The 20474-nt window shown below is 36.8% G+C and overlaps 3 protein-coding genes across 4 annotated transcripts in view; 1 reads left to right on the top strand and 2 right to left on the bottom strand.

Moving 5' to 3' along the window:
* Positions 1–20474, bottom strand: part of LOC136244226 (uncharacterized) — a 144367-nt gene that overhangs the window by 13454 nt on the left and 110439 nt on the right. The gene's annotated exons all lie outside the window — the stretch shown is intronic.
* On the bottom strand, positions 7295–13715 carry LOC136244591 (uncharacterized). 2 transcript variants are annotated; one of them, XM_066036153.1, is made up of 9 exons: positions 10920–13715; positions 10691–10865; positions 10486–10637; positions 10074–10247; positions 8949–9327; positions 8433–8694; positions 8180–8382; positions 8054–8117; positions 7295–7659 (listed from the first exon to the last, which is right to left on the bottom strand). In XM_066036153.1, the coding sequence occupies exons 5-9, from the start codon at positions 9151–9153 to the stop codon at positions 7332–7334; spliced, it is 1062 nt and encodes a 353-aa protein (XP_065892225.1). In that variant the 5' UTR covers positions 9154–9327; positions 10074–10247; positions 10486–10637; positions 10691–10865; positions 10920–13715; the 3' UTR covers positions 7295–7331. The 2 variants fall into 2 exon arrangements, with proteins under 2 accessions (XP_065892225.1, XP_065892224.1); XM_066036152.1 differs by having other exon boundaries at positions 8054–8123; positions 10920–13097.
* On the top strand, positions 11123–13455 carry LOC136244094 (uncharacterized). Its single transcript, XM_066035612.1, has 7 exons — positions 11123–11889; positions 11943–12272; positions 12326–12500; positions 12553–12716; positions 12774–12951; positions 13002–13090; positions 13141–13455. The coding sequence occupies exons 1-7, from the start codon at positions 11683–11685 to the stop codon at positions 13453–13455; spliced, it is 1458 nt and encodes a 485-aa protein (XP_065891684.1). The 5' UTR covers positions 11123–11682.

The raw sequence follows: 20474 nt of genomic DNA, 5'->3' as shown, positions 1-20474 counted from the left end.
TTCCGAATTGTGGGGCATCATCATCTTGGAATCCACACACAATAAATTCACCCAAACAATACTTATTTCCTCCACTCTCAATCCAGTTATGCCTACAAAACATAGAAAGTTAATTCTTTGTAATCACATTCAAGTTGACAATTTGTAATTGCACGCAACTATATAAGTCTGTAATGTTGCGAGGTATAATATGTTAGAGGTGCACAGAGAATTTGTCCAAGCCGTCAGTGATCCAAAAATTCTGTGGTGCAAAATGTACTATAGTGCATGTACTAACTCTTGAGCAACTAGATTAAATTTACATAGCAAAGAATATAAAATTTACTCAGTCATGGTGATGTACCCTATCACGTGCACTTCAGAACTGTGGAGTTAGATTCTTACCTATAAATGAATGGTTCATTCTGAGGTATCAGGTACCTTTGCAGTTCTTCCTGAACATGTATAGCCTCTTGAGTTAACTGTGTGGGTGGTCCATTGCCTACAGTGGGGAACACTGTACACTCGATGCCTTTCCATTTCAAAATAACACCATTTTCAGAAAGACCTGCACACACACAACAGCAGTGCATAGCAGATTCAGGGAAGGGGGAGGGGATTCAGAGGGTTCCATGGAACCCCTCTTTTGGAAGAGCGTCAGTGTCAGCAATATCAAAGTACTCTAATAGAGCAGTTACCCTAATTTGGGCATTTATTATAATGCAGCAGTCAGTGGTGTACCAATATAATCTAATAAGAGTTGATGAGAAACCGATTGGTGGATTGGTTTTAAGATGAACTTGAGAGAACACGTCAAATTTTAAGACATTTTTTTTTTGGTCTCAGTCTTCAACAGTGCGTGGATTGCAAATAATCACCAGAGTGGAACCCCCTTTTGAAAACCCTGGATTTGCCACTGAACAGATCAAGTTTTGAGGAAAAAAATTAATCGATTCCCTGTGCATGCATAAAGAACGGCAAGTATGGCACTAATATTTACATGGTGACGATGATAAAAGGATCTTCCAAAGAAATCCTTAGAATTGAAAAGTGAACACATGAGTTTCTGATGACGAGCAGCAACAGTCAGTGCTATGTTTTTAAAATTTCCCACTTGTGAAATATGCTTGAAGTAGCTGTTCTTTGCTTCCATCCTCATGCACCAACTATTTGTGAGAGCCCTAATCTAAAATATACAGAATCATTCAAAACACTAAAATTCATGCAAGTTACCTCAATATTTGAGATGGTAAATGCAGTAGGTAGTGTTGCTTTGGCAAAACAGAGGCAGTTGGAAAACACGCCCGAAACACACAGGTATCTTTGAATTAAAGACCGCAAATAATCCACAAGATCTTCTGACTGAATACGAGCAGTACATATCTTCATGATATCTAACAGGTAAAGTAGCATTCCCACTTTTCATCATGCAACGGAACATATTCTCCGATCATTAGAGATACATAAATAGCCAAAATCCAAATCTGTGCAGCTAAATATGCAATTATGCAACCATGATGTTATATAACATTTAGCATACCTGATTGGCAAAGATTAGCTGTTGGTTGCAACACTTTTTCTGGCAAAGGCTGTGGTTTGTCTCCTGACTCAGCATTGCTGTACTTGAAATGAGCTATTCTTTCATTGAGAAGATACAGGGTGAAATATGATTTCTCTATAATGAAGTGGTGCAACATTAGACGTAAAGTGTACGGCATAGCTCCTTCAAGAATTATATGCATGATACCCTGGGGTAGCTGATGATTTGCCACATGAAAATAAGCCAAATTATTAAGTGGTCTAGGAAAGTTAACACCATGTGTAATTGAATCAAATTCAGCTAATGGTCCACTCAGCAAGCAACAATGGTAATCATATGTTTCTGGGGAGCATACAATGAATTTTGACTCTGAAAACTAAAAACAAAAATGAATTTAAGTGTAGCTGTATAATATGGCTATGTCATACATACTGTTACCAACATTATTAGCTGCAGTTGTCCTAGTTGCAAGACAAATCCTACATTGTCTGAGAGCTAGCCCTACACCAACTTTAAATCCTCCTATAGAGTGTGCAGCTAATGTATCTGCTAGCATAGCTAGCACGCTTCCTTTCACCAATATCCTCTTTCCATTTAGTTGCAAATGGCAACCCTAAAAATAAAATAAAGGTTTACAGCCAAAGTTTCTACAGTCAATTTTCATACTTTTGCAAGGCTGTTTACTTCATCAATAAAAGGCTTCATAATTGGCTCATAGCCATATTCCTTAAGGTTTGGAGTAGTAACAACAGCAATAAGCTGTATTACTTTTAATGTTGCTCTGAATTTTGGACGAATATTACCCAAAGTGTAATAGAAAAGAGCTGAAAACCACACAATGATTATTATACCACCATCAATGCATCACTTTTACATACCAAGCTTGTGTTTTCCTTTGCTTGCACCCAATGGATTGTTTGTTTCTACTTCATCAAAATAAATAATGAACTGTAACTTTACACAAGATCTAGACTCTACTTCATCTTCACAATGTGCTGCAAACAATGGATGATTTTTAAATAATGTGCCATCGCAATAGTCTTCAAGAAAATTGTCCATTCTTGCATGTGGAGTGGTGACCTATGTACGCATTCATGTTAACAACTCATTATTAGCTAGGAAATGTTGCATACTTCTGCTAGTACCTCAGGATGGTTTAAGAATTTTTCAAGGTTTTCTACTAATGGCACATATTGAAAAGTATCTTCACATTCAATTAGATCACCTGATGGTCGATATTTAAAGGATGTTCCAAGATGCACAGCTACTGGTTCCTAAATTATATCATTAGATTAATAATACAATCAGATTAATGATGCATACATTTTTACAAGTATTTCTAAAATTAATCTGCACCATTAGTTATAAACTTCACGAAAGCATATCTAGCTACTATAGCATGAGTTAAATTAATGCAAAACTTACTACAAGACCGAAGTGCTCTTTATAAAACTTAGTCTGCTGATATTCAGTTTTCAAATTTTGAAACATATCAACCTGGAAGAAGCAGTCATTTGAGAGCAAAGTATCACTTTCATTTCCTAAACTGCTCTTTATTGAATCACGAATGTTATTCACCGTTTTGTTAACTATGCTATTTAAACAGCCAACAGCATAGTTAACAGAAGCTTGGGAGAGCTTGTACTTTTCTTTCAAAGTAAGTAAAAACAAGGCTGCTTCTTTCTCCTGATCAAATGTGTCCTCGTTTTCATGTGCCCTATCAGTGTTCAGTGTTGGGAGTAACGCGCTACTTATGTAACGCGTTACGTAATATTATTACTTTTGTGGTAACAAAGTAATATAACGAAATACACTATAAAAACAGGTAAATATAACTCAAGTTACTTTACTTGCAAATGTAACGCGTTACCTAGGTAATATAGTTACTGTAACGAATCTAAAATTATGTAATATTATTACTAAAAGTAACGAAGTTACTAATCTCGTTAGTAACCCACTGAGTAACGCCTAGCCACAACGAAGTAATGAAGCCTACTAAATGAGGCTTATTCACCAGTTACTTACTTATATCAAGACTTGCACATTGTCCAACAATGCAATCGTGTCACGTGATAAGGTGGTAATTTCACACATGACAGCTTAAGGCTATGGACACAAAGTAATATAATATGTAATATTATTACAGTTACTTTATTTTATGGGTAATATGTAACTGTAACTAAATAGTTCAGCTGCAAGTAATATGTAATATGTAACTAGTTACTTTTAAAAAGTAACTTGCCCAACACTGTCAGTGTTAAAGCTACTCCCATCATTAAGTTCTGTATCAGGTAGCTCAAGCTGATAGAATATATCACCGCAAGCTCTATCATGATCAGTATCCATTGATTGGTGGTCTGTGTGATCATCTGAGCAATGAATATCAGATGATAATATTCTTCTCCAGTTACCATGCTTTCGATTACAATGAGTCAAAAACGATGCATAAGTAGCTCCAGTAGTGAAATAATGAGCACACAACGGAATTTCACATCCATAGCGGAAATTTTCTTGAAGACAGTGGGATTCAAACAGATGTTTTATCAAAATCACTCTGTCATTAGAGCGAAAACAGCAATAGACACAATCATGAAACTTATCCGGCGAAGACGAATGCATGTCGAACAAGCCTTGGAACGAACTTTACAACCGCCGCACCTGAGTCTGCATGGGGTGGACACCGTTACAACGAAGGTAGCGGGCGCCGAATGATGAGTGCCCCAGTGTCAAGTATTATTTTAATCGCGCAGATTGTCATTAATTAAGTGTTACAGAGCCAAACGCCAGCGGTATACAAGTGAACTTTTATAAAGGAAGGTAGCTACAGTGAGCATACAGGTCCAAGTGCTGCAGGGTACTGTGTGATGGAGACATTAAACGAAATGACCACAGAAGATTTGTGTTTGTGGATAATCGACGATGTGAAGTTACTCAATGAAGTTGCCCAGGTGTTTAAGGGTGAGTGCTTTAAAAAATTCCTAGAATAAATGTTTCAATACTATGAGTTTAAGTAGTTGAGTGTGTAATCATATTACGTAAGTCTACAGTATTATATAGTTACAAATGTGCATAGGTACTTTTATATTCAATGATATGGATGGTGAGTCATTGGTGACTCTCATTGGGTGTAAACCAGGTCCCGATAGCCTGAGAGATGTGGTCCAAAAAGTTGGTCCTCGGATGAAGTTGTATAAGGCAATTCAAGCTTTGTATTCCAACGATAGTGTAAGAATCTAGATTTTTTCACTGTTGTCTTGACTCATTGTTCTAAATTATAGAGTACAGATGCACTAGACCAAAGCAGTGGTGCTAGTCAAGAGGCTAGTTGTAGTTATCATGATCCTCCTAGTCCTAGCCCTAGTTCATCAAGTTTTGCTAGTGAAAAGGTATGAAAAAGTTTTTTTTTCAGTTACAGTTTCATTAAGAATTACAATTAATATATTTCAGGTTTACACCCAGCATTAGAAAACGGAAACTTATGCCAGAGGAAAGGAAGGTCGTGTGCATGTGATTGCATTTAATATTAACCCAATTTTATATACTGTAGGAGCTTCCTGTTCCATTTCTAGTTCCATCTTTCCGCAGCCAGACTGAGTCTAAGTTAGCATCCAAGTTGTTAACAGAGGGTGATCGTAAATACATGGTGCAGACATTAACCACTTTGTTAATGACCTATACTTCACGACCATCTTTGAAAGATTGTCAACATGTAGCAAAAGCTCTACTAATGAAATTTCCAATTATTTCACCGGAAGATGATGGAGATACTTTGGTAATGGTTAATTTGAACATTTCCTTTTGTGTATTTAAATCTTATTTATAGAATTCCTGGAAATGGTTCATTTATACTCGCAGTCAAAATGTGAACCGTGGTAATTCTCCAATGTGTGATGGTCCTAGAAAGAAGCAAAAATGTCTATTGAATACCAAGCACTTTTATCCCAGCATACCGCATAATGCTGATGATGACGAATCGCGAATATGGATAACCTCAAGGAGGAATTGGCTAAAAATAAGCCATGTCACGAAGTTATCAAGACTCTTCTAGCACATACTTTTCCAGTGAGAAGATCCAACATACTTAAAGCAAATCATTATGTGTTCAATTTGAGTTACCAAGAAAAAGCTAAAGAATTTTTCACTTTCATTCAGGAAAAAATAGCCAAAATTGCTAGTGATCCAAGATCAAAGAAAAGCAAATCATCAGTTGTTGCCGTTCATGTTTCGGGTATATGTAGGGCTTTCAATGATCTTGTAAAGGACGACGATCAAGAAATTGTGGACTGATACAAATCTGTGAACTGAATTTAGAACCTACGTACATGTGATTTAAGTGCACACATAGTTTGAGAAGTTTGTCATTTCATTTAGATCCAAAAGTTAAAAGGTTTGATAAATTGTTCAATTGCACTGTAAAAACAAAGGTGTTTGATTACACCCTACTAGGGGTGTTTGGGTACACCCACACTTTTGAGGGTGTTAGTGTACACTCTAAGGTGTTTGTGCACACTTTTGGGGTGTTAATAGCTTCTAAGGATAATTTTTTTTGTAAAATAATAATATAGTAAATATATACATCAGTGTAATACTCTAGTTGGTATGCAGAGTGAAATCTGCTAGAGGTCACCTTTTGACTCATAATATTGAACCTTTACAGTAGATGTGCATGGCTGCTATTTCAATACTCCTCCATATAAAGCACAGCTACCAGCTATGTATCATTATGCATGTAGCTATAGGCCGTAAATCAAATATAGACCTTTATACAACAGTTCAGAAACTTACACATGAATGCACTTTCAGTACACTACTTACATAGCAGGAAGCAATATCGATGAGCCAGTATGAGACAGCACTGATTAACACTTGACTGGCTAGCAAAAGGGGTGTCCACCTGAGAACCTGTGACCACAGTCTTGGCCGGGCAACATTTCACCTTGGCCTGTGACTTGAAGTGCTTACAGTGTTTTCTTCTCGTATTTCCTTTTTTCTAATTCGCACTTGCACTTGTAATTTAGTAGCTATTGTAAGCTCTTGTTGCATGCTATACAAACCATAGACTCCACCATTATAATACGTATAAACCAGCATCATAGATGCAACAGAAATCAAATGTCTCTGTGGCTTTGTAGCATCTTCTTGGGGGAATCTTACGTCTTGTGAGTTTCAACTTTCCGTAATCTTGGTTTTAAATTCGTATAGTTTTCGATTGTGGATTTTGTACTCTTCATTAATTTCATCTTGATTTTGACCAACTGTATAGCGATTTAGTAGTTTTAACTGTTACCTTCAAGTTTGCTGGACTGCAATCGCCCAGCAAGAGCCTGTGTGACACCTCCTTGTATCATAAATCTGCAGATCGTGTGGTGTTCTTTAATTAGAATTACTCGAATGTATGCAACTTATCCATGCAAAGGACGATTGTGAGTATAGCTATTCACCCACTATTTGCATGAAGTAATGGTATGTAGTTTACCAACCTTCATGCTGTCATGGTTGCTGGCCGCTTTGTTAGAGGCCTTTTGTGTAACGAAGTGAAAACTCTCGAGGCCCTAGCCAGTGGTAGCTCCTTCATTTCGCTGAGCTGCCACGTGTGTACAACACAGAAGACGCAGAATTACTGTTCCAAAGCCTGTGTTTGAACTCTGCTACATAGAAATTCTGGCGTGGATGAAACTTCAGTCACAACTTGAATATCTCCCATTGTAATTGGCCTGCTATTATGTCAAAGTATGTGTACATAATCTACAAAGCCATCTTAACGTAAGTAGCTATTGTATGATTTTGTTCGAAACTGAAACAGAACATTGAGCTATACAGCAACACAAAGAGAAAATGGCAAAATTACAAAAGTTCCTGATAATTCATACACATGAGAAGTTCGAATATGAACTGAATTTTGGATAAATAAATTGGAATGGAAAATGTTTGCTGAACAAAATGATGTTTCATCCAATATGTAAGCTCTGTAGTGAGGCTCAAATGACGTATCATAGTGATCAACACTGAAGATCACTGTATCTCCATTTATGATATTAATTTGACAAATCACTCCAACTATTGGTAGATCATGTTTCACTCCAACGATGACTCCACTGGATATCTTAAACTCCTCATTATTCACTTTCACCCACTTGCACCTACAGATCATGGAGTAGATTAGCAAAGTAACCAAGTGAACAGATAGATTCCCACATGGGTTGAAGTTTTGTTGTTGCTACTATGCAGTAATCACAAGTGTACAATTTGTATGGCTGTCAGTGTGAGTATTTGGTGACACCAGGTACCTGATGTTAACTGGAAAAGCAAATGAACTGTCCCCATGCATCACAATAACAGAAGATGTTTAGGTGAGACTTCCAAGTGCCCACGCCTGTGGTGTGTATGCGTAGTGTATATATACCTGTCATATGTCAGCATGTGTTCAATGCACTTGTAGCATGTATAGTGTGTACCCCATGTGTGTAGTGTATATGCATACATTAGTAGTGCAAGCATGTGGTTAACAAAGAAAGGTAGATATTAAATACTTACCTATATATACTTAATACAGGGTGTCCGAGCAGGTCAGTAAATTCAGGGAGCTCATCTGATACAACTACTCCTAGGCAATATGCATACAGTAAATCCATGTAGAAACAAGTAAGACAAACCACATACCTGGACCAGCTTCTACATTCTGTGCGTGAGTCCATCCAGGGAGATCATTACCATTCAAGTTCAAATAACATTGGTACAATTGATGCCTCATTGCCAGAGAATATGGAGCATTTACAAAGTTACCCATAGATTGAGCCAATTGTTTGAAATATGAATGCTTTGCCTCGTACCTCATTGTCCAGTGATGAACAAGTGGCCCAAATCTGTATATAAACATAGCTACCAGATAAATCATTTTAAGCAGATAGCTTACTTGATCATAAATCTTCCCATATGCACCATAAAATGAAATTTCGGAAGAACACTTGCATCTGGATATAAGCAAACAAAGTCACCATGGTGATCATTAATTAGACTACTGAGGTAGACAGCATGGTCCTCAGATGTTGTTGGTGCAAACAACAGATCTACAATATCCATGAGACACAGAAACAAGATCCATCGTTCATCATCATCGGGGACATGTTCTCCGATGACAAGTGGTAATATCCGTCCTAACAGCCACATTTGAGAAGCTACAGTTGTCAAGTGGAAATCACAATAAAATCAAAACAAATACTATGAACCCTCTGCTATCCAAACCCGTTTATTCTCAAACAATGATAAGTATTCAGATAAGTGAATTATTTGGATAACTGAAGCCCATACATTTATATACAAAGCTCTGTTGAAATACTGCAATAGAGCATACACCTGTACTTAAAATACTTTCATTTCCAATTTTGGATAAACAAGGGTTGGACAACTGAGGGTCTGCTGTAGTACTAACCACTTTGCTTAAGAGTATTTCCTCCTGAGTTCATATTACTTGGTGATATACAAGTAGGTCTACTTTTAGATTCTGTACCACTAAGCTCAATGCTTTCCAGTCGGGTGTTAAGAATATCAAGAGAAAAATAGTTTTCAACACTTATCATGTGCTTAAGCATCAGTTTCATTTCATACTGCAATACGCCCTTCAAAACATCATGCATGATGTCAGGGAGGAGTGAACCATCACATACATGAAAATACTCAAGTTCATTGAGGATTGAATTTCGATTAATTCCATATTCCTTCGATGATTCTCCTGATTTATCTTTTTCAATATCTGTACATTGTATTTTGTGGTCATGTTTATTTCATAGCTGAAAATCTTTTTCAATAAACTGTGTAATCACAGAAAAAGCATTAAGATATAAATGCCAGCAGTAAGTGCATATAATATGTGACTGAATCTTGGAAAATCACCCATATGGGCGTGCATGAAATAATTAGAATTTTCATGTTTAGTGGATTGCTAATAAGAGCAGGGTACAGTTTTGAAAATATTTCAAGAATTTTCTTGTAATTTAAGGTATTGAGAATGGCTTAAAACCATCAACAAGTAGATTTGTACTATAAAGTTTGCCATTTGATCATTAAATATTTTAGGTAATGCGCCCATATGGGTGATTTTCCAAAATTCGGTCACATATTTACAAGTGTATATATAAGCTGTCGCTACAAAGCACTGTACAAATTGCATGAAAGACTATACTTAGTTAGCCCTTTCAAATAAACATGGTGAATTGTGACCGGATTTGCGAAAAGGGGTCTTCCACACACATCCAATTCTATGAACTTGGAAGATCATAACATTGTGTTCAAGAAAGATACAAACCTGCAATTTTCTCCATTACTTACCCTACGTTGGTACTCCCTACTGTCCAAATTTCAAGGCAATAAACTTTTCCAATCTCACGTTATGAATTGCCAAAGTTCGTAAATTGGATGTGTGTGGAAGACCCCTTTTCGCAAATCCAGTCACAATTATACTCTGAAATGTGTTACAGTACTTCAGAACATGCATATGTGCCAAGTATGTTGAGATGTTTGTTGTGCTTATTGCATTAAAATAATATATGCCACATACCTGAGTTTGTGCCTCTCCTTTTTCAGCCATGCAATGCCTGCACATCTTCAATGAAGTACAACTTTCTTTAAATCCTCCAAGTGCCAGACTTCCTAGGTTGTCAGCTGACACTATTGCAAGTGTCCCAAACATTCGCCTAGGTGTTCCGTGAATAAGAAACTGATGCCCTTGTTCCTATATACGTGGAATAAAAATACTGTCAATAGTGTGAATGATAAAAGTTTGGCAGGGCACAAATTAATTAGAGAAACTTCAACCAATTTACTAATTTCTAATTACCTATAATGCATACTTTCTCCATTGTAATTTTGTCAAACAGCTGGTTTGATTGCTGATTTGCCAAGCTTTCATTGTTTATGCATACTTTTATAATGCAAATACATACATGTATTTGCAAGCACACTAGACATACCAGTTTTTTCATGTCATTGATGAAAGGTTTCAAAACAACATCCATACCATAAGTTGAAATAAAGGTGGATTTGACAAGCGCTAGAAGATATATGCTTGTTAGTTTTGATCTATACTTTGGTGACAAATTTCCAAGCGTAAAGTAAAACGAGCCTGAAAACATTAGCATACAATTTATTTCTATTCAATTCAATTTGAGTACAAACCTAATTTGTGAACCTTGACCTTTGATCCTATCGGGTTGCATATCTCCAGTTCGTCAAAGTTCAAGAAGATTTGCAGTCCATTGGTATGGACTGAAAATAGAGGATGGACTTTAAAATATTCTCCATCACAATAATCATTAACAAGTTTTGGAGATGTTAGGTGACCATGTTCAATCTGTTACACATGAATACAAGGATAAAATTCATGCATGTAAGTATGTTAACTAACCTCCGAAACAACAGTTTTGTTTTGAAGAAGTGCTTGTAGAGTTTGTAGTATAGGGACATACATGACACAATCTGAACACGCCGGTCGAGGAACACTCCTTCGATAGAGCACTAGCTACGTGTTTTCTCACTTCAATCACCACTTCACCGAGAGCTTAAATTAGAAGCAGTGAGATATGGCTATGAAAAACAGCTCGAGAAAAACAGCTCGAGAAAAACAGCAGCTGCTTGGACGAATCTGGACTTGTTCAGGGAACCCCCATTGAATTCCCCAATCTCACCACTTCCGGCTGCAACGCCTGGAGCCTTCGGATCTGCTAGCAGTGAGACTTCATGTGTACCAGTACCACGTCAAAGAAAAAGACCACGAAGGATCCCTGATACTCGAGCTGATACAACAAAAGTCTTGTTAGAAACGATTGAGAGGCTGGAAGACGTCCGCTGTGAATGTTATATGCTGCAACAGCTTGCGAGAATGGAGTATTGCGTTAAATGCACTCCAGAACAATTGGACGCTAGTATTATAGGTGGTATCGATTGGTATGACCACTCAATGGTACCAAAAAGTATATTGAATTTTAATGTAATGAAAGTCTGAAAATATAGTCTAGCTATGCCACAATCGACAGTTCGTTGCAGCCACGTGTCAGCAACGTAGCAGTGTCGTACTTGGGTGTGAAGTTTTTCCTTGGGCGTGTTAAAACTGCTATCTAGGCGTGTTCAGTCTAACTAATGGGCCCTAGTTATTGTTTTGAGATAATCAGATGGAGTTTGTAGTTGACGGAAGCGCGGATTTCTTAGCTGAATATTTAACATCAGAAGGAATTCACGAAGATGTGGTGACCAAGATTGTTGATAACAGGATAACCTGTTCACTGTTTCTGGATTTAAGAAAGGAAGACCTGAAAGTTTTGGCCACAGTGATTGGAGATAGAATTGCTCTCCGAAAAATTCTGGAGAAAGCGCGGAAGGTAATTTAATAGCTAACTAGCTATAACGTTACTACTGTGACTGTATGTCACAGTGCAAAGAGCAGCCAGCATCGCAGCAAGGATCTGTAGCTACTGTTGTACAGCCAGTAAGGCCACAGACTCTCCAAGCAAATTCAGCTAGCAGTTCTGATTGGCATAATACTTTTGCTATCCCAGACTTAAACCGTTTTTCTCCACATATACAGAGTGCCATCAACAATGGAATCATTACAGGAAGAGCTAAGCGTGAAATTTACCAAGTGTTGAGAACATACATAACAGCGTTTACTTTGTACCCAACACCAGAGCAGTACACCACCATTTGCAGAAACCTTATTGAAAAATACCAAATATTGGGTGACACTGATGGACCATCCAAATATGTGAGTTTTAATTTGGACATCTATAGTTATAACTGTTATTTATTTTTCTGTAGACTACATGGAAAATGGGTTTAAGAAATTCTTTTAAGAATATTCGCCGAGGGCTAAAAAACAACCAGTTGGCTGATGATGATGAACCACCACCTAAGCGAAGAAGAGTGTATTATGGGGACAATGAGGAAAATGTCACTCAGGAAGAGCATGATAGGGCTGTAAAGAAATTAAAAGGTTTGTTTATTGTTATTGAAATAGTGTGTAATTATACTTACACTTATTTCAGATGCCTTCAATGGCCAAGGAAAGAAAAAAGGCAATCAATTCAGCAAAGTGAAGAGATGGATGGACATCACTAGACAAAGGAGAAACCAATGGATACAAGAAGATCCGTCACCAACACTTTCAGAAATTTTTAATGAGTTTCCACATTTGAGGACCATAAGATGTGTAATTAAATTGATTACACTATTTTAAAAATACTATTATCACTTTTGATGCACACAGCTGCGACGAGAATTCAAGGTGCTAGCTTCGTTGGATGATGTGTCCGCAGTAATCGAGAATTGGATAGACTGGGGACAAAAAATCATGAAGTTTGCAGAAATTGAGTCAACCACACGTCCTGTGATTAAAAAACTGATTAGAAGCCTACCTGAATGTGAAGATCTTTTCAATCCAGATGGTCAGGTTTTACTTTGTACATTATGTCACCACCATTTTTTTTAATTGCAGATGCCAAAGACATGATTTGTATGGAAATCCTTTTAAAACTAATCTATCTGCGAGGACCAAAAAAGGGATTTTTGCTGTATTTCACTGAAGTTAGTAGTAAAATATATTATAAAGCATTCATTCATAGTTCATTTTACAGTCTACTGAAACTGATATTGATCAAGAAATTTTGGAATTGGATCAGTCTGAGCCATTTATATTGGTTACTGGGAAACCAGGGACAGAAACCAGCCAATTCTTCATTTGTTGTGAATCTGAAATCATTTTGGAGTCAAAGTCGTTGAGAAATGCCATAGTTGATCTGATGTCATCATATTACGTCTTTGACATCTCTTACCCGAAGTTGATCAGTGGGATACTGATTTTCTTGCAGCATCACGTGTTCTGTCTTGCAGATGAACAAGCTGTACCACCTGCAGTAAAGACATTATTAGCTAATTTACAAAAGTTGTAAACTTAATTGCCTTTGTGCATTATATTGTATACCATATTTTCTTGTGTAAATAATTACATTTTTCGTACTCAGTATGTGAGTTGTGATGTAACTATAATATTACGCTACAATTACTCGGGCAATTACCACTGTAAAATCTTTATAACATGGGAGTAATCATGCACTTTAAAGTGTTTCATAACACCTACTGTAGAGTGTAACAAAACTCCGTTTAGGGTGTAACAATACACTCTTAAAGGAGCCACACAAAAATGGCAAGTAAAGCACCCTCAAAGGTGTTTCATAACACCTTTGTTTTTACAGTGTGTGGTTAGGGATGTCCACAAATAAGACTCTCCTAAAAAAAGTTCAGTTGATTATTTAACTAATTGGTATATATGTAAATAGCTCAAAAGTGCTATGTCATTTTGGCACAAAAATTCCTAAACAAATTATAAAAAATAACAAATTAATATGATGATGTTGAATTAACATAAAATACATTGCCAAAACAGCCAAGATATTTAGTAGAATTAGCACATGCTGTTTATCAATTCAACAAGCAAATGTTGAGATTACAAATCATTCGAACAAATATTATGTTAGCATGACAAGCACATGTTGTTGAATTAGCATAATTTTACGATACTTTACAAAAGACAAATATATTTTGTAAAATTGACACAATACTCTTTGTCAATTTGACAATAGAATTAATTTTAAATCAACAAAACTAAGTGTAAAAGCTCTGTCATTTTGACAGATACAGTTTTTGAATCAGCAAGACCATTGTTTTGTCAATTTGATAAATACATCTGTCAAATTTAAGTGTGCTTTGTTGATATTCGGTATTTTTTAATTTAACACAAAAATTATATGTCATCACAGTTTCATAGCTTTGACAATTTTTTTTGTCAATTTGACAAAAAAAATTTTACAGTGTGGACTCCCACCCCAGTAATCGCCTTACTCAGTGTCACTGTGTCTAATATGTATGCTCACTGTGCTGCCCAATATAAGTATGTACACTTGCATGTGACGATGTCTGGTTGATTTACCCCTAATGTTTATAAATAGCGAGTATTACTATAGCATTTAATGCTAACATTGATGGGTGTAGCAATGGATATCTATGATAATGTTGATGATATGTGGGAGTTCAGTAAAGCTATCCTTACTGAACGTCAAATACATTTGCTCCTCTACGTCTTGCTATGTGTAAGGGCTCTCGTCGCCATACTCCTTGGCTACACCATCCCTTCTTTCAAACATCCAGAACAAAGAAGCCAAAAGAAGAGCAGAATTAACCAACAATAGTGCTGATATTTCCTTTTACAAAAAATTGAAAAATCAACAACTGAAAATTTGATGTATTTTGTTATAAAAAGTAAATAACATCACAGGCAAGGAAAGATCTACAATCTGTGTGGGGTGGTGTTAACAACATTATTGGCCGGCACCAAGTAAAGGATTCTGTGCTTGATACAACTCATTCTTTAGACTATGTCAACGATCTTTTCCATAATGTTGCTGTTTCTGATGACCACCAACCATCCTCTAGTTTCCCAGTAAGAAATGTCTTGCAAGATACAGAAAATAAATTGCAAGATGTGCAAGATCTTGCAAAAATTTAAGATCTAAACTATATATCTTGCAAGACATTTAATTATTTAATTGTACAGTAAACTTCAAGAGAGTTGTACGTAAACATGAGTATCATGTACATAGACCATATGATTTTATTCCTTGTTTCCTGTGTCTATCAAGGTAGCCTAACCAAGTTTTATTATTGATCTCACTTAATTCAATGCACATGCATTTTCAAGAAGGAGGTACATAATGACCAAGTAAATGCATAAACTGTACATATATATATATATATATATATGTACCACTGTGCATGGGTAGTTCAAAGGCACCAACAGTGCCATAATTTGTATATTGCACTGCTGCAGACCGCAGGGAGTGCATTATAACGCACTGATTGTGGTTTTGTAGACCACAACGAGTGCATTATAAGTTATAATGCACCGACCGCAGTGCAATATACATATATTGCACTGACTGCGTTTTGTGCAGCATAGCACAAGTGCCGGTGGCGAAGACCACTGCGACACCTCACCTAATAGGTGGAAAGGCACTTCACAGATCACTCGAATTCTTTTATAGCCTGACATGTAAAGGTTGATTGTGGGCCATAACGTCACCAATACGTATAATGTTTACAGGCAGCCAATGGCAATCGAAAAAGCCAACGCGGGTGGCCACAACTCTAGTCTACATATATATAAACGTACTTATACACCTTACTAGTCTGGTGCTATCTTAGTCCAGATTAAACTGTAGTTCACTTCGACAATGACTCAATAAAACAAATATATTCTAAATAATACTAACCTTTACGTTCGATTGTGGTAACCAGTTTTGTCATGCCACCAGATTCGAGTTTAGCCAGTGTGAATAGTAAGAATTAGACTAGTATCGTTTAGTAGTTAGGTTTTGTTTACTTAAACCGTCTATTTAGCTGCTTTTTTCGCTCGAGACAATCACTATGGTGATTAGTCTGGTGCTTAGTCTATATGGCACGCTGAGCACTACATGATGAGAGTCGAACAGCGAATGCAGGTTAGTGATGTAAACCATAGTGTACTAACTTTCAATATCTCAGGTGGCTGCAGTACTGCAGGGGGAACGTCATCGCAACGTCCAGCTTGGTTACCCACAATCGATGTTAGAAACCTGGCCTTTATAAGTGTTACAGCTGTCTTGTGAGACTCTCCCCACCTATTAGGTGAGTGGTACATAACAGTTATACAACGTACACTTGTATAAATGCACTTTCCTTCGGGCCTAACGGCCCTCAGGCTCGTGCGTTTATATCAGGCAGAGCACTCGTGGCCGTTGTATAACTATATTATATATGCGTATATATATATCCACCTCAAAATCACCTTCGCTGTAAAAAAAGGCATGTCCAAGAAACTACAAGTACCTGTAATCCAATGTAATTAAAAACAGCTCAGTTGTAGGGAAAGACTTCATAAAAGTAAAATAACTGGTATCTTAAAGAGCTGATATCTGGAGCGGCCAAGAATCAATCTTACTCATACTAAATTTTTTTAATCCATGCTAGAACACCTTGCATTGGCTGTAAAAAGTGCACCCATGAAAGTAACTGGCAATTGAAATAGCTGATATCTGAAGCGGCCAAGAATGAATGCTGATATACAACTAATTGGAATTAACAAAAAGTTTAACATCGAACCTTTATCATTCAGCTGTGTTCTACATTCACTCTTGCTGCATCATAAATTGATTTCTTTTAACTCTAATTGGCTGGTAATTTAGTCGCCTATTTTTAATATTCAATGTATAGAGCAAATTACCAGCCAATTAGAGTTAAAAGAAATCAATTTATGATGCAGCAAGAGTGAATGTAGAACACAGCTGAAAGATAAAGGTTCGATGTTAAACTTTTTGTTAATTCCAATTAGTTGTATATCAGCATTCATTCTTGGCCGCTTCAGGTATACACTTTTTTTACAGCCAATGCAAGGTGATTAAAAAAATTTAGTATGAGTAAGATTGATTCTTGGCCGCTCCAGATATCAGCTCTTAAGATACCAGTTATTTTTACTTTTATGAAGTCTTTCCCTACAACTGAGCTGTTTTTAATTACATTGGATTACAGGTACTTATAGTTTCTTGGACGAGTCTTTTTTTACAGTGAAGGTGTTTTTGAGATAAATATCACTCATTTTTGCTATATAGTCATAGTCCCACTGGGGGAACAACAAAATTGTTAAAAATTTAATGGTAACATTTAGATAACTGATGTTGGGAAATTAGCAATAATATTATTATCTTGGAGAGTCTAACATGTGCACCTGTCATCTTGTATGACAAAGGCATGCACATTACAGACTGTTCATACTTTAAATTTGGAAGTGAATTTACAGTGTAGAATAGACAGACTGTTCTATAGATTTATGTTTACTGTGGCATTCATTTACTATTTACAACATCTCACATCTGTGGTAAATGCTTTAGATTATGCTCATAATTAGCAAGTACCACAAATTACTACACAGCTAGCTATGCATAATTTTGACTGAATTCATAATACAGACAATTTATTGCACAAGTACTGATTGATGGTAATACGATGCAATGCTTTCCAGCAGCTATAGTGATCTTACTTAGTTCACTATATACATGTAAGTCTCAGATTACATTTCAAGTGTTTTTGTGTTGTGGCACTGTAGGGAAACACTATGCATCTCCTCATCTCAATAACTACATCATCATCATATTTAGATCAACTGTTGTAACTGGATTTACAAGGTGTACTGATTTTCTAGTCATATAAAATCAATAAATAGGGATCAGTAAAGAGGATGGAGGGAAACCAACAAGATATCAGATAATTGAACAAGAATTATAGGAGGAAATCAAAATGCACTTAAATAAAACATCTCAATTAATATTCAAAACTCTTTGCTGATACAATAACCATGAACTCTGCTCTGACAATTATCTTATCATTGTGTTGAACATTATATAATTTGATTCGTAGTGTGGAGCTAGAGCCTTACATTTCCCAGGCCTCATAGTACATGGAATAGCAATTTATACCAGCAGATGAAAGAATATCTTGTATATGCAACTTGAAAGCTAAACCCTAGTGGGATAGCATTTAATGATAATAAATAAATACATATAGTCATTATTATCAAGAGTCCATGCAAGCATATAACAAGAGTTCATTTTAATGTGGAACTCTAACTATCTTTTGGACAATGTATGTAGGGCATCAGAAGATACAACCAGTGCATTGAGATCTAAGCCTTTTTGACTGGAATTAAACAAACTTTGATGAAGTGAATTTGGTCACTGAAGGACTAGCTAAAAGTTGCAGTATGCTTAGCTAAAATTTTCTGAGGGAGTATGTCCCAGAGGCCCAGACCAGTCGACTTAGCTACCACTTTCACCTTACTCTGGTGCCCTGATGTATCAGCAACATAATAGTAGCTATAGAAAAAGCTAGTTAATGCCATAGGCATAGCTAGGGGCAAGCATTTGCCCTACCATCATGCGTTCTATGCGACCATATGCATCATCACACAAAATCCTATAGTAGGCTATAGTACACACGTACCACAACGCTGAGCCATGACTAAGGACAAGTACCACACAAGACTGACAATTATCACGTGATCTATTTAGGGGAAGTCCCTTGGAATGTAACTGCAACACCCCAAGTGGACACACGTGATACACGGTTTTAATTAAAATTGAACAAATGTTGTTTAAAATGGCAGTCCAAGAAGGAGATTGAGAGTAACGAGACTGAGTAATCAACAGTAAGTCTTGTTGTAACTGGATTTCATTTCATGGTGAGGTGTACTTTAATGCAGAGGCTGTACACCGTTGTTGAAGTATGAAAGAACCCGTGAAAGAATAAAAGTCTGGAGTGGAGGTTAACAAAACTGATTAGATCGAGGATTAGATCAACATCGACACACACCGATTAACCACATTTACAGTATTTTAGAGTCCCACCGGGCGAAAACTCCTAGTAGCTCCACTAGCTCGTATTATTATCTCATGGGGAGATTGTAATGACAAGGTGTATGGACCAATTACCAAAAAACCGTGGCTATCTGAAAAGGTATACCCATTCACATGTTCTGGTTTAACCCTTTATTATCGAATGGCTAATATATTGCCATAAACGGGCATTACCGAAGTTTTTTTCTGGTAATTTCTTGATATAAGTGAGTTTGTTCACAACGCTCTAACTTCAACACCCAAGTCCCTAGTCGTCTGAAACTTAGTATAAGAACTCACAATGAATTGTTCTAGTAGTTGGAGTATACTATACTTCGTAGCATAATCCGTTCTTCTTTTTACTACAGGGGAAAGTTACACCATCCGCTCGAGACATTCATATCGTCGCCATAGAAAAGGCCAGTACTTCCAAATTTGGACATAAGATACACAACTAGATAACATCCGGTGTGTGACGTTTGTATAACCACAAAAATTCGTTTGCACTTAAAACAGTGCTGATGAGTGGGACCCTCGAAGTCTGCAAGTACGTAAGCTTATAAAAATATTGAGGAGCGGGATGAATTATATATGCATTTATCTCCACAGTGAATATCTTTGAAGTGGCACCGCCGAACTGGCTGAAACGAACGTCAATTGTCGATCAGTGACGGCCTTACAAGGTAAGCCAAGTATAGTGAACCAGTGTTAACCATGTATCCCTTTATTACAGAAGACGCGTACACTCCTCGCTCTAGGCGGCCATCTCTTCGACACACAAGGAGCTATCAACATCAAAGTTGGAAACGGATCTAGCAGAGAGACACACTTCCTGTGTGTGACATCTACTAGACCACGTCACTTCTTGTAATGAATTTAAAAAAAATGTATTATTGAAAAAAATATTATTTTGTAACATTCAATAAAATTACAAAACATTAAAATACGAGCTGGGGCCAGCAATAAAATGGTTTAGCCTCATTTAGGAGATGGCTAGGGCCCCCATCTCCAGGGAAAGAACCTCATACATTCATGAGGAAAAACCCATGAGTTTCAGCTCGATCACTAGCTGTTATCACACACACATACATACATGCATATATATATATATATATATATATAGTCGACGTCTACGAACAGCAGAATATATCTCATCTGCAAGGCTAAATTATGTAAGAAGATTTTAGAAAGCTTGTCTACTAAAGGATTAAGTTTGTACAACTTATTGTACTCATTGGACCCCCTAGGTGCAGCCTTCTTGTTATCATTGAAATGTAAGGTCCACAAGATATCCATGAAACGATCACGAACAAAAGCACCAGTTATCATGGGAAACACATCGAAAATGTCACTTTTGAGCCAGCATTGGGTAGCTCAAGACGTTCTCGTTATTTCCATTAAAATGCACGCTCCTAAAAAGGCCTTAAGTTCTGGGACCGTCAGATCATACCAACCTATCATACTTACCCTTTTGCAGTGCATATAGGTTG

The sequence above is a fragment of the Dysidea avara genome, chromosome 14 (genome assembly GCF_963678975.1).
Source record: "Dysidea avara chromosome 14, odDysAvar1.4, whole genome shotgun sequence".
NCBI lineage: Eukaryota > Metazoa > Porifera > Demospongiae > Dictyoceratida > Dysideidae > Dysidea > Dysidea avara.
This window is presented reverse-complemented; position numbering and strand designations above follow the sequence as displayed.

Excerpts from the sequence above, each read along its gene's own strand:
- LOC136244591 (XM_066036152.1), bottom strand. The coding sequence starts at position 9,153 with ATGCATGATGTTTTGAAGGGCGTATTGCAGTATGAAATGAAACTGATG. Across the intron at positions 8,695-8,948 it reads AAATACTCTTAAGCAAAGTG|CTTCTCAAATGTGGCTGTTA; the intron begins GTTAGTACTACA and ends TGACAACTGTAG. Across the intron at positions 8,124-8,179 it reads GAATGTAGAAGCTGGTCCAG|GAGTAGTTGTATCAGATGAG; the intron begins GTATGTGGTTTG and ends CATATTGCCTAG.
- LOC136244094 (XM_066035612.1), top strand. The coding sequence starts at position 11,683 with ATGGAGTTTGTAGTTGACGGAAGCGCGGATTTCTTAGCTGAATATTTA. Across the intron at positions 11,890-11,942 it reads TTCTGGAGAAAGCGCGGAAG|TGCAAAGAGCAGCCAGCATC; the intron begins GTAATTTAATAG and ends TGTATGTCACAG. Across the intron at positions 12,952-13,001 it reads AGATCTTTTCAATCCAGATG|ATGCCAAAGACATGATTTGT; the intron begins GTCAGGTTTTAC and ends TTTTAATTGCAG.